The 12858-nt window shown below is 60.5% G+C and overlaps 1 protein-coding gene across 5 annotated transcripts in view; it reads left to right on the top strand.

Moving 5' to 3' along the window:
- CHST8 (carbohydrate sulfotransferase 8) overlaps positions 1-12334 on the top strand; it is a 129085-nt gene extending 116751 nt beyond the window's left edge. For all 5 annotated transcript variants that reach the window (XM_072782245.1, XM_072782247.1, XM_072782250.1 and 2 more), the window contains 2 exons: positions 10247-10284; positions 10815-12334. In XM_072782245.1, coding sequence (XP_072638346.1) covers positions 10247-10284; positions 10815-11924 — 1148 coding nt within the window. In that variant the 3' untranslated portion in view covers positions 11925-12334. The remainder of the gene's footprint in view (positions 1-10246; positions 10285-10814) is intronic.
- Positions 12335-12858: the final 524 nt, after the last annotated feature.

The following is a 12858-nucleotide window of genomic DNA, read 5'->3' as shown; positions in this document are numbered from 1 at the left end:
CCAGCGTGACGCGCTCCTTTTTATTTCTTGGAAACCCCTAGTAGGAATTCATCAATACTTAAGCCAAATTAGACTCCCGACAGCCAAATGGGAGGAGTCCCGCTTGACCCGGTCCCCAGCCCAGACACTGAGCCGGGGCTCCCGGGGGCTCTGGCCTCGGGCCGGGCCTGCTGCTGGGGCCCCGGGGATGGGCTGCCCGCGGCCTGGACCCTGTCCTCCCTGCCGGCTCTCCGCCCTCAGCGGGCCCTGGGCAGCCACAGGCCTGCGCTCCTGCACACGCACGTCTGCCCCAGCGCATCGCCCCTGCCCTCTGGACCTCTATACTCGGAGGCCCTCGGGCATCTCAAACCCAATGAGGATCCGCTCCCCCTCTCAGGAAACGGCTCCAGAAACCAGAATGTGCCTTAGTCTGCGACCGGGCAGTCCCCAAGTGGTACTGACCCAGCGGCCTACAGGCCCTGGCTTGTGCCAGTCCCCGAGGGCCCAGCCCCATTTCACCTAAGTGGCTTGAAATCTGCCGAGGAGGTGTTTACACCACAGGAAGCAGCAAACACTACAGACCAGGTCCTCCCCACCGTCCAGGGAACCGTCACCAGCACACCGCCCTGCTTATGCTCCCTGAGGTCTTCCTCACGTCTTCCTCCTCCCTCGACCATCACCACCGGGGGGGAGCCAGGCCTTGGACGTCTGTCTCCACCCCAGACAGTGGCAACACCACCAGCCCACCAGCCTTTCTGCTTCTGTCTTCAGTTCTTCATGTCAGAATGGTCCTTAAATTCAAGATAGCTCCTAGCTTAAAGCCTTTGTAGACTTCCATTGGGCCTTAAGAGATAAGATCAGGTGTCCGTGTCAGGACCAGAGGGCCCTTGCTTGCTGCCCCTGCCAGCCACAAAGTCCTACCATTTCCTTCTTTTTTCTTCTTTTATTTTTTTATTTTTTATTTTTTAAAGAATTTATTTATTTATTCACGACAGACACAGAGAGAAAGAGAGAGGCAGAGACACAGACAGAGGGAGAAGCAGGCTCCATGCAGGGAGCCCAATGCGGGACTCGATCCCGGGTCTCCAGGACCACACCCCCGGCTGAAGGTGGCGCTAAACCGCTGGGCCACCGGGGCTGCCCTTTTTTCTTCTTTTAAAAGATTTTGTTTATTCATGAGAGACAGAGACACAGGCAGAGGGAGAAGCAGGGTCCCTGCGGGGAGCCAGATACAGGACTCGATCCCAGGACCCCAGGATCGCACCCTGAGCCAAAGGCAGACGCTCAACCACTGAGCCACCCAGGTGCCCCAGGCCTGCCATTTCTTGACACCCTTCAGTCTCTGTGTCCCTTCAGGTTCCGTGTCCCTTCAGTTTCCATGTCCCTTCAGTGTCCATGTCCCTTCACCCGTAAGGCCCATTTCTACCAGGAAAGCTCTCATTACACCCAGATGCCAATTAGCTGTCACTACCTTAGGGAGGCGTCCCCCGATGCCCTGGACTTGCTGACATCCCCTGCCCCCCGCCGCCTGCTGCTCACCCCATTGCTGCCACTGCATGTGGCATTGCTGTGCAGTGCCTCGTTTCCTTGCTAGACTGTAAGCCCCAGGAGGGCAGGGCCATGACTGTCCCATTGGTGGCCAAGACACTGTCACCAGTGTATGAGACACTTCCTGGCACATACAGGTGCTCAGTTGGCGTGGAGCGAGTGGACAGAGGGTGCTGGCCAGCGTGACTGCTCGGTCACCTGATCTCGCCAACACACCGCAGGGGAGGCAGGGACGGCCACCAGGGGGCCCCGCGGCCTTGCCAGCGAGTGTCATGGGCTTGGTTCCTTCTCCTCTGCAGCAGCTTCCAGGAGCTCCTGCTAATCCCTCCAGGCTCGTGTGTTGAAATAACACATGAAGGGAGGAGAGGCACGTCCCCCACATGTGCCATGTACGCTCAGCGACTGTGTACAGACGTGAACACGCATGCTGCCCACGCAGCACGCCCCGGGATGCATGCGCAGATGGCATGATGCAACCCTCGGTATGCACATCGGTTCCATGTGACACGCACATGCGGGGGTCCAGTGCAGTGCACGGCACCCATTGGGGGGAGCTGTGCAAACCCCCGATCGTGGCAGGAATCACCCCCCAGCTCTGACAGAGGAGGGCTTTGGAGCAGGAGCTGGGGACCCCTCCCTGTGGGCAGGCAGGCGTACGGGCTGGTGGGGGGAGCGCTCAGGGACATCGCACCCCGGAGGATGGGCAGACGGGTGGCTGTGGAGCAGCAGGACAGCTGTTGGGCTTGCAGACCGGCTCGCCGGCTGGCTGACTGACAGGCAGTGCCGAGGCCCCACGCTGACGGCTGCAGGGGAATTCGCAGCCACGGCTGGGCTGACGGGGAACTACCCGGTTGAATCCTGGATCCTAATCACGGAGGCCGGGGAGTGGAATCGCTAAACAAAACAAGCAGTGGTCGGAGCCGTCAGGTGCCCATCAGCCCGAGTCGGGAAGATTCGCACTTCTGTCCTCGGCAGGCGGGTCCCAGAGTCCCCGCTGCGCAGGAGCCGGGCTCAGAGAAGCTCAGCCGCTACCGAGGGCCGAGGGGACCGGAGCTAGGGACCCCGGGAAGCGGCAGCTTCCCTCCCACGGGCGCTCTCTGTGCCAAGCACCGTGTATGTTGCATTTGCACGTTTAGGGAAATGGTGTTTTTTTATCCCATCTTACAGATGAGGGAACGAAGGTTCACTGAAGCCAAGGGGTTTGTCCAAGGTCACACAGCTGTGCTCTTGCTCTCGTTTCTTTTAGAATATAGGACCCCTTGGTACAAGCTGCTACTCAGAGCTGAGTCTCCAGGCGAAGGGAGGGGAAGCCAAGGGTCAGGGGTTACTGTGTCTTGAAGCAACTGGGAGAAGCCCACCCACAGAGGCTGAGGCAGGAGGAGAGGGGCCTGTGGAGGTGCCCACTGCCCTGCCCAGGAGCACCCCCGGCGGCCTCCTGCCTCTGCCCCGGGCCTCCTGCCTCTGGCCAGGGCCTCCTGCCTCTGCTCAGGGCCTTCTGCCTCTGCCTCGGGCCTCCTGCCTCTGCCCCGGGCCTCCTGCCACTGCCCCGGGCCTCCTGCCACTGCCCCGGGCCTCCTGCCTCTGCCCAGGGCCTCCTGCCTCTGCCCCGGGCCTCCTGCCTCTGCCCCGGACCTCCTGCCTCTGCCCAGGGCCTCCTGCCACTGCCCCCGGGCCTCCTGCCTCTGCCCCGGGCCTCCTGCCTCTGCCCAGGGCCTCCTGCCACTGCCCCGGGCCTCCTGCCTCTGCCCCGGGCCTCCTGCCACTGCCCCGGGCCTCCTGCCACTGTCCCGGGCCTCCTGCCTCTGCCCCGGGCCTCCTGCCTCTGCCTCGGGCCTCCTGCCTCTGCCCAGGGCCTCCTGCCACTGCCCCCGGGCCTCCTGCCTCTGCCCCGGGCCTCCTGCCTCTGCCCAGGGCCTCCTGCCCCTGCCCCGGGCCTCCTGCCCCTGCCCCGGACCTCCTGCCTCTGCCCAGGGCCTCCTGCCCCTGCCCTGGGCCTCCTGCCCCTGCCCCGGGCCTCCTGCCCCTGCCCCGGACCTCCTGCCTCTGCCCAGGGCCTCCTGCCTCTGCTCAGGGCCTCCTGCCCCTGCCCTGGGCCTCCTGCCCCTGCCCCGGGCCCGCACTCCGACCACAGAGCCTCTGGGAGCCCCGTCTTCCTGCCCTGGGCCCGGGCCAGCAGAGGTGGGCATGGCTGTGGCTGAGGCTGGTCTCCTGGCCAAGCACGGAGGCCGAGCAGAGAATTTAATGAGTTGGATTTTCCTGTGATCACAAGTGAGAATTTAAGACCCTTCGGTGAGGCTCCTTGCATCTGAATTCTGTGCCTCGAGTCCAGGCTGCCCGCTAATTGCTGAGTGTGTTTAAACTTCAGTTTTGCATCTCATCTGCATAAATTAACAACCTGCCCAGAGGAAGGGAGCAGCTCACAATGAGGCATCGAGGCCGATGGGGGGGGGGATGCCGCTCCAAAGGGCAGAGTCCGAGCTGTGGGAGAAAAGCCAGAAGAGGTGTGGCCGCCCGCAGGCCACAGGCCCTGTCCCCGTGCCCCCCAGTGCCCCACGGGTGGCAATGGGAGGCAGCCAGTGGGGTGCATTGTAGATCTGACCACACTGCCTGGGTGGGGGTGCACAGACCCCTCAGCCTGGGCAGCTCCTGTCTGCATCTTGCCACATGCTGGCAGCCGCTGTCCAGACTCCCAGACCTTTCCCAGGCTGCCGGGCTGAGGGGAGCAGCTCCTCCAGGGGCTGGCGGGCTCCAGCCGGAACCCTGGGCCACTCCTGCTGGCAGAATTCCAAACCCATCCTCACCTCCAGGGGTGGCTCTCCATCCAGCCAGCGTCAGCCTTTTCAAGAACATTTATTGAGCTCCTGCTGTGTGCCAGGCGTGTTGCCAGATTGACACACACAGAGGAGACATGGTCCCTGCCCAAGAACATGGAGAGTTTACACAGTCCTTCACCACTGATCGGATCACCCAGCCTAGCTGGGGAAGTATTTTCTTACCTCCTCCGGGCTGTTCCTGGCCCTCCCCCACAGTGCCCTTAAAGCCCTCCGAAGTCACACCCCCATGTTATGGGTTGAATTGTGTGTCCCTTTCAATTATGTTGAAGTCCCAACTCCTGGGTGACGTTATAGAGTCTTTGCAGATGTCTTCAGATTCGGATGAGCTCGTTAGGGTGGGTCCTAATTCAAAATGATGTCCTTGGAAGAAGAAGAAAAGGGACAGGCACACAAGGGAAGGGAAGACAGCCGCGTGCGGGTGGGAACAGAGGCTAGACTTCAGTGGCCACCAGCCAGGGAACATCTGGGGCTGCCAGAAGCTAGAAGAGTCTGCGGAGGGAACACGGCCCTGCTGACACTTTCATTTCAGGCATAGCCTCCAGAACTGTGAGAGGATGAATGTTATTTTAATGGCTTAAAATACCAGCCTTGTGGTACTTTGCTACTGCGAGCCTCAAAAAACCAGTGTACCCCTTGTGATGGTTGATTCTGTGTCGACTCGACGGAGTTATAGTGCCCAGATGTTTGGTCAAACACTAGTCCCGATGTTACCGTGAAGGTGTGTTTTTTTCGATGGGGTTAATATTTAAGTCAGTAGACTCCGAGTGAAGCAGATTAACCACCATGTGGGTGGGCCTCATCCAATCAGTTGAAGGCCTTAAGAGGAAAGACTGGTCCTCCAAGGAGGAAGGAGTTCACCCTCAGACTCTTCCCTGCGTCTCCAACCTGCTGACCTCCTGCAGGCTTCGGACTTGCCAGCCTCTAAAACTGCATGAGCCCATTCCTTTAAATAAATGCCCCCCCATATGTATTCTAGTCATGGAGGACTAATTGAGCCCCTCCTTCAGAACCCTTCCAAGTTTCCTGTGGAGTGAGGGGCCTGGCTGTTCCCTAAGGGCTTTCTCCCCTGACCCACTGGGCTGCAGTTTGTCCTATCAGCATCCCTGCCTCACACCTTGCAGCTCACCACCACCGTGTGAGGACCCGGACACCACCCAGCCGTGCGGGCTGCACCCTGGCACACACACCTTGGGTGCAGGAGCTGCTTCTTTCCGAGTAGGACGTGAAAGGGCAGAGCAAGGCAATGCTGCTCATCCACCAGATGCACCTGCCAGGGAATCTGGGTGGGCCCAAAGCTTGGACTCTGTGTCTCACACATGGTGGAAACCCAGATGCAGCGGGGGCCTCGTTTCCAGTGTCTTCCCTGGCTCAGGCCAGCCGAACCCCCTGGAAGCTTCCCAGCCTGAGGGGCACGCGAGTAGCCATCACAGATGCTGTGGCCACACAGGCTCAGCCACCAGAAGACCCAGGACGTGGAGAAGGTGGCAAGGAAACACAGTTGGGTGTAGGTCTGAGGACCCAAGGACCACAAGCTGAAACTGCACAGAGCAGGGACTGTGGACTCACGCCCGTGTCCTGTGGCCCTGCTGGCCCCTTTGGGACAGCCCTGTCTGCCCCCAGGCCGCAGTGTTCAGAGTGGCAGGACCCTTTCCCCACAATCAGGGCCTGGGGCTTGGGTTTGAGAAGCCAGATTAGCAGTCACACTCCCCAAACATGGTCGAGCAAGGGCTCATGTGACACTTCCAGCCCTTTCTAGGAACTGGGGTCCTGTTTTGACCCATGTCGGTATTGCTGGTCTGCACAGCCTGACCCCCAGTGGGTCCTGGGCATCAGAGATTGGAGCTTTTGAATTGAACCCAGCAGATCTCCCTGCAGTGACTTTGGAGAGAAGTAAGCAGCAGCCCCGTCCCCAACAGCCTGTGAAGCCGCCTCCACAGCTCTGCCCCAGAGCCAGGCTGCGCAGCCTAATAATTATAAGAAACTGGCCATGCAGGGGGTGCCTGGGTGGCTCAGTCGGTTGAGCATCCGACTTTTGATTTCAGCTCAGGTCCTGATCTCAGGGTCCTGGGATCGAGCCCCAAGTTAGGCTCCACACTCAGTGGAGTCGGCTTGGGGATTCTCTCTCTCCCTCTGCCTCTCTCCCCACTCACACAGACACACACTCGTGCTCACTTGCTCTCGAATAAATAAATAAAGAAAAGAGGGGTGCCTGGGTGGCTCAGTCAGCTGGATGTCTGCCTTCAGCTCGGGTCATGGTCCCTGGATCCTGGGACCGAGCCCCATGTCAGGCTCCCCACTCAGTAAGGAGTTTGTATCTCCCCCTGCTGCCCCTTCCCCTCTGCTGTGCGCTCTCTCTCTCTCTCCAATGGATAGATTAAGAATCTTTAAAAAAAAAAAAAAGGTTATGCATCCATTTTCCATCTTTATATGAAAAAAGAGGAAGGAAGGAAGGAAGGAAGGAAGGAAGGAAGGAAGGAAGGAAGGAAGGAAGCCAGCCACAGACACCATCATCAGCCTTTGCCGCCCCTTGGCAGGTAACCCAGCAAGCTCTTCAGTCAAACACGCTGAAGAAAACCCCGAGCCAATGAAGAGTTCACAGTGTGGAGCCCACTTGGCAGTCCCAATAACTCATGCCTTGTTTATTCTCACCAATGCTCACTCTTATCATACAGCATGTGTTTCCACCGCTCTGCAAATGTCATCTGTCCAGAAAGAGAAAGTGGTTGGTTTGTTTTTTTGTTTTTTGTTTTTTTTCCACCGTGCAGGGGATGGAGCTCCCTCACAGATTGTTAACATTATGTTGAAAGGAGAAGACAAGTAGCTCAGACGCTGACATGGAGCATGTACATGACCGGCCTTGGGATTCCCCTGTCGCAGGGTTGGGGGTGGTGGTGGGGGGCTGTGAGGGAGACAGCGGAGGCGTGTGGTGGCGTCGGTGACATTGGATGGGACAGGAGGCTAGGGGTGGTGGGTGGCTTAGGTTGCTCAGCAAGCCCACCGTTTCTGCCTGGATTGCGCATTCATTCGAGGGCTGGGAAGGGGCTGCTGGTGGTTATATTGAAGCTGAGTCCTCCCCACCACCCCATGGCACCGGTTCTGGTGGGTTCTCCACGGGTGTCGCAGCAGCAGGGCTATTAGGTGCCCTTCCCGGGTCGCCCCCCGGAGCTGTCCAGAGTGCTGAACGCAGCCCCCACCCTCAAGGCGCCCAAGGCTGCTGACCTTCATGGGCTCCGAGCCAGGGGTGGTCTTTGCTTTGGCTTTTATCCAAGCCGTGCAGGGAAGAGTAGCTTCCTCTGCAGAAAAAGTAGGGACGGGGGGCCCCCCGGAAAGGGGAAGAGCCTGTTATGTTTCCTCCCTTAAGTTTCCGTCCTTATTCCAAAATGGCACATGGGATAGGGTCAGCCTTTGCCAAATGAGCTACAGTAAGTTTAAAAGTCGATAAGATACAGCTTGTGGCAAATTCAGGGTCTAGCTAAGATCTGTTGTTGGGTTTCCCACAAGACAATTTTCTTTTCCAAGGGGGCAACAGTGGCCACGTTGGCTAAATTTATTGGATAAAAGTGGCCAAGAGGTCAGGGACACCCCCAGCCCCACAGTCTGTCCAGCAAGGATGTTCCCTCCAGCCTTCAAGTGGGCCAACCTGGAAAGCCCGCGACAGGCCCCACAGCCCACCAGGCCCTCCAGGCTGCGAGGACAGTGCCAGCGGGAGGCCACAGCGGGAGGCCCTGACATCTCCATAAGCACATCCTCATCCAGCTCCACCGGCTGGCAGGGTGCCTTTTGTGAGCGGCTCCCGAGTCCCACTCCTGGCCAAATCTGGCATGACTCATTTGCTCCCGAAAAGGAATATAAATAAGCGCCACCGTACCTTGACAAGTTGACAGGATTGACAAGCGGAGTAAATTCCTGTATCTGAGACTCTGAGGAGGAGAGGTGATTTAGCAGAGCCAGCTGCCATCACCAGAAGAAAATAATTAAGGAAACCCAGCAGCGTGGAGGAAAGCTGAGTGTGCCGCGGGTCCCTTCTGCTGAAGGGATCTGTGATCGCTGGCTGCAGGAGGAAACCCTCCCGTGCCAGAAAGAAATCAGCTCAAGAAGCTCATGCTGGGATGAGGCCAAGCAAGGGGGTGGCCGGCACGAGGGAAGGAGGCTCTGAGCTGAGTGACTCCGGTGAGGGACTCAGTTCTAAAGGCCTCCTGTCTCAGGGTCAAGTACCCACTGCTTGCACCCCATACCCCGAGGAGTGCAGCCAGTCCTGCACGGAGCTTCCCCTCAGCCTTCATGGAAGAGTCTGGAAGCCCTGTTTCAGAGCTCCTGCACATGTACACACAAATTGCCGTAAGCTTTGGAACGCCCAGGAAGATACGGACACTCTGTCCTCTGCCCAGGGAAGGGCACACCCCTGTTCCCAGCCCAAAGGGATCCAAGTATTGCAACAGAGGAAAGATGCACCCTGCCCAAGTTCCACCTTTGTTTCACCTTTGGAACTCGAAGAAGTTCCCAGTAGGCTCAGGGAATGCAGGCTTTCCCTCCCAGGGGGACCTCGCGTCCCCACCTCCTCACTAGCTGGTAGATGAAGGGGATGTATAGGCCCAGGGTCTTAGCAACGGCTGAGCCTACAAAACCGGGCCTCATGGAAAAATTGGCAGAGTCCCTGGGTCAGGGACTGGTTGTCCTCTCACCAGCTGGGTTCCAGCCGCTGGACCTGTGCCAAGGACACGGAGACAGCAGGGGATGTGCTGGGCCCCCAGAACATCTCTCTCACACAGCCCAGAAGCAGCCAGAACTCGGTCAGGTGTGCCCCCATCGTGCCAACCGGAAGTTCAAGCCTTCTTTTCTGTAAAGGTTGGCTGGTTCTAGATTGTGACTGTGGCTTTTGACAAAGTCTCAGAATACAAACAGCCACTGACATGGTGCAAAGCTGGAAGGGCCCCTGGTGCCTCAATGGCCAGGCAGGGATGGGGGAAGGAGGCCAAGACTCCTAAATAGGTTCCCCAAAGGAAATCCTTGTGCTTTTCTAGGGCCTCCCGCAAAACAAACCGGATGATGAAGCAGAACCCTCCCCTCTGGCCAAAGGCTCACTTCCCCAGGGCTTATTGTCCTAGGTGACTTCAGTCCCAGCCTAGCTAACGGGCCCCCTCGGTGGGAAGGGGGGACATTGTGGAGTGTGGTCAGCAGTGCACTGATCTGTCTCCATGGCCCTCCAGTGACAGGTGCTTGCTGCACAATCACTCTGTGCCTGGGCTCTGCTCAGCCCTTTGCAGGAGAGCAGGATGTGGCCAGCTCATGCCCGAGTCCCAGCGCCAGCTGAGTCGGCCAAAATCCCAAAGCAGATGCCTAGGTTAGGGGAGTGCCCAGTCCGAGGGAAGGAGTGTGTTCCACTCCCCTGCCTGTGTGTGCAAGGGGGTGGATGTGAGTGTGTCGTATTCCAAGTACAGAAAGCCCACGTCGACTAGAGCAAGGGCCAAGGGGGCATAGAGAGAGGATGGATAGGACTTTCTGAGGGTCCTTTCCCCATGCCTTAATGACAGTGAGGTTGTGCGGGGGTGACGGGGTGGCGCTCCGTGGTTCCCGGCTGTTCCACTGAGCAGGTAGGCACCTCTGGAGACCTTCCAGGTCACGTCGGGAGGTGAGACCCTGCAATGTCATCACCGACTGGGAGCCAGTGGGCCCACATCTTGCTGCATCCCCATTTTCCGTATGGGTAGGAGCGTGGAGGGGCTCTCACACTGAGCCTTTCCCACCCGGACCTGCCTTTTCCACCCCAAGTGGCCTCCAGCCCTGGGGGCGGGGGGGGGGGTGTGCCCAACCCCCAAGAGCACGTGAGCAGGTCTTTGGGAGCCATGTGGTCCTTCGCTGCTAATACTGTCCTCTCTGCTTTTCAGGAATAAAGTTCAGCATCCGGCCGCAGCAGCCCTACAACGTGAGTTCCGAGAGTCCGATAAATCTCAGCACCAGCAGCCTGGGGACGGATGGGGAGGGCAGGGAAGAAAATCCGGAGCTCGTGTTGAATCTATTCATGGGAAGAAAAATGTGCGCGGTCCTTCCCAGGAGCCTTGGGAACAAAGCCCAGGGCTTTGGACCCATGAATTTCCCCTTCCTGTTAGCTGGTGGCTTTGGACTTGTGCTAATAGAGGCAGTAAATCCGCGCCAGCCTCCTTAGGCCGCCAGCCCCCCCATCCCTGCCCGCACCCCAAGCCAGGCAGGGCTTCCTGGGGGGCCTGCGCCATCTCGTGGCTGGAAAGACACTTGCACCTCTGGCCGGGAGACCCTGGCCAGCTAGGGGCGGGGCCTTTCGGGGACTCCGACCAGAGGGGTCACGTCCTCCGGATCGGCTGGTGTCTCCCCTCACAGGCCACGGAGGGGGCGGGGACCCCGGCCATAGCGAGGGCCTGACCCGTGTGACCCCCAGTGCCCCGTGCACCCTGATAACCACTTCTCTTCCTGCCCCAGGACCTCCCGCCTGCCAGCTCCCAGGCTGGTGACCTGAAGGCGCCTACAGAGAAGGTCCCCCGAGACTTGTCCAGCCAGGCCCCGAGGGGCTTCAGCCTGCTGGGGCCTGGCCGGCCTCAAGCCCCCCTAAACACGGGGGCCCGGCTCCGGCCCCGGCAGCGCCGCCGGCGGCTGCTGATCAAGAAAATGCCAGCCGCCGCCGCCGTCCCGGCCAACGGCTCCTCCTCCGGCGCCCTTGCGCAGTCGGCACCCTGGGCGCCGGGCGGCCCCGGGCTCAGCCTGCAGCAGAGCCAGCAGGAGCGCAAGCGGGTGATGCGGGAGGCCTGCGCCAAGTACCGGGCCAGCAGCAGCCGCAGGGCCGTCACGCCCCGCCACGTGTCCCGCATCTTCGTGGAGGACCGCCACCGCGTGCTGTACTGCGAGGTGCCCAAGGCGGGCTGCTCCAACTGGAAGCGGGTGCTCATGGTGCTGGCGGGCCTGGCCTCCTCCACCGCCGACATCCAGCACAACACCGTGCACTACGGCAGCGCCCTCAAGCGGCTGGACACCTTCGACCGCCAGGGCATCCTGCACCGCCTCAGCACCTACACCAAGATGCTCTTCGTGCGCGAGCCCTTCGAGAGGCTGGTGTCCGCCTTCCGCGACAAGTTCGAGCATCCCAACAGCTACTACCACCCGGTGTTCGGCAAGGCCATCCTGGCCCGGTACCGGGCCAACGCCTCCCGGGAGGCCCTGCGGACGGGCTCGGGCGTGCGCTTCCCGGAGTTCGTCCAGTACCTGCTGGACGTGCACCGGCCCGTGGGCATGGACATCCACTGGGACCACGTCGGCCGCCTCTGCAGCCCCTGCCTCATCGACTACGACTTCGTGGGCAAGTTTGAGAGCATGGAGGACGACGCCAACTTCTTCCTGAGCCTCATCCGGGCGCCGCGGAACCTGACCTTCCCCCGGTTCAAGGACCGGCACTCGCAGGAGGCCCGGACCACGGCGCAGATCGCGCGCCGCTACTTCACGCAGCTCTCGGCCCTGCAGCGCCAGCGCACCTACGACTTCTACTACATGGACTACCTGATGTTCAACTACTCCAAGCCCTTCGCGGACCTGTACTGAGGCGCGGGGCCGTCCCTGGTCCCTCGCCCGAGCGCCGCGATGGGTCCGGGCACGTGCGCCGCGACTGCTCGGTGCCGCGGGCCCTCGGCGGGGAGGGGAGGCCTGGCCCTGAAGGGGGCCCCTGGCCTTTGCCCCATCCCCACTTCCTCACTCTTCAGCTGAGGAGGCCGCCGCGGGTCGAGCAGGACCGCAGGAGTCCCGGCCGCGTAGACCCGGTTCGGCTAAGAGTCAGGACGACCAGGGGATTCTGAGGCCCGGAAGCCGAGGGCCCCAGCGGTCAGGGACCTCCTGCGGTCCCTTAGCCATTGCCTTGAACCAAACCACATGGTTTGCAGCTTTTCTATGACCCCGGGGGGTGGGGAGGTTCCCTTGGAATGAGGTTCCAAATAAAGCACATGGTTTCCAGAGTAGCGGTGTCTACACCTCGTGTTGGTCTACACCTTCTCCGGGCTCTGGCGGCTCTTTCTCCCTCCCCAGGACGGCCTGGGCCAGGCGCCTGCAGGTCCCGCCGCAGGGTGGCCCGGGCTGGGAGCGGCCTGGGTGAGAGGGGAGCCGAGGACCTGGGGGCCCCCGTTCAGGGCCGGCGACCCCCCCTCCCACTCAGGCTCCTGAGGCCAGGACGCGGTCCCCTGGGTCCTCTGGTCTCCGTATCAGCACATTTATATGAAAAGGAGAAGATCGACCCCATCCCTGTGGAGGCCCACGGGGGTCCCCTCTTGGTCACTTTGCGGGGGGCCCTGGGAGGACTGCCCGAGCTCTGTGGGCAACCTGCCGAGGGGGGCTGCCCCTGGGGTCAACGGGGCACAGCACGAGGGTCTCAGCGGGTGGGCCATGGCCGTTCCCCTCTCTAAGCACGGCTTTATCTCGAAGCTGTCCTCTGCAGACCCCCAGGCCCTGGCCTTGACCCCTGGCTCCGTTCACCCAACCAGACCAC

The sequence above is a fragment of the Canis lupus genome, chromosome 1 (assembly GCF_048164855.1).
Source record: "Canis lupus baileyi chromosome 1, mCanLup2.hap1, whole genome shotgun sequence".
Lineage (NCBI taxonomy): Eukaryota > Metazoa > Chordata > Mammalia > Carnivora > Canidae > Canis > Canis lupus.
Note: the sequence above shows the minus strand (reverse complement) of the source record. Positions and strands in the feature narration are given on the sequence as shown.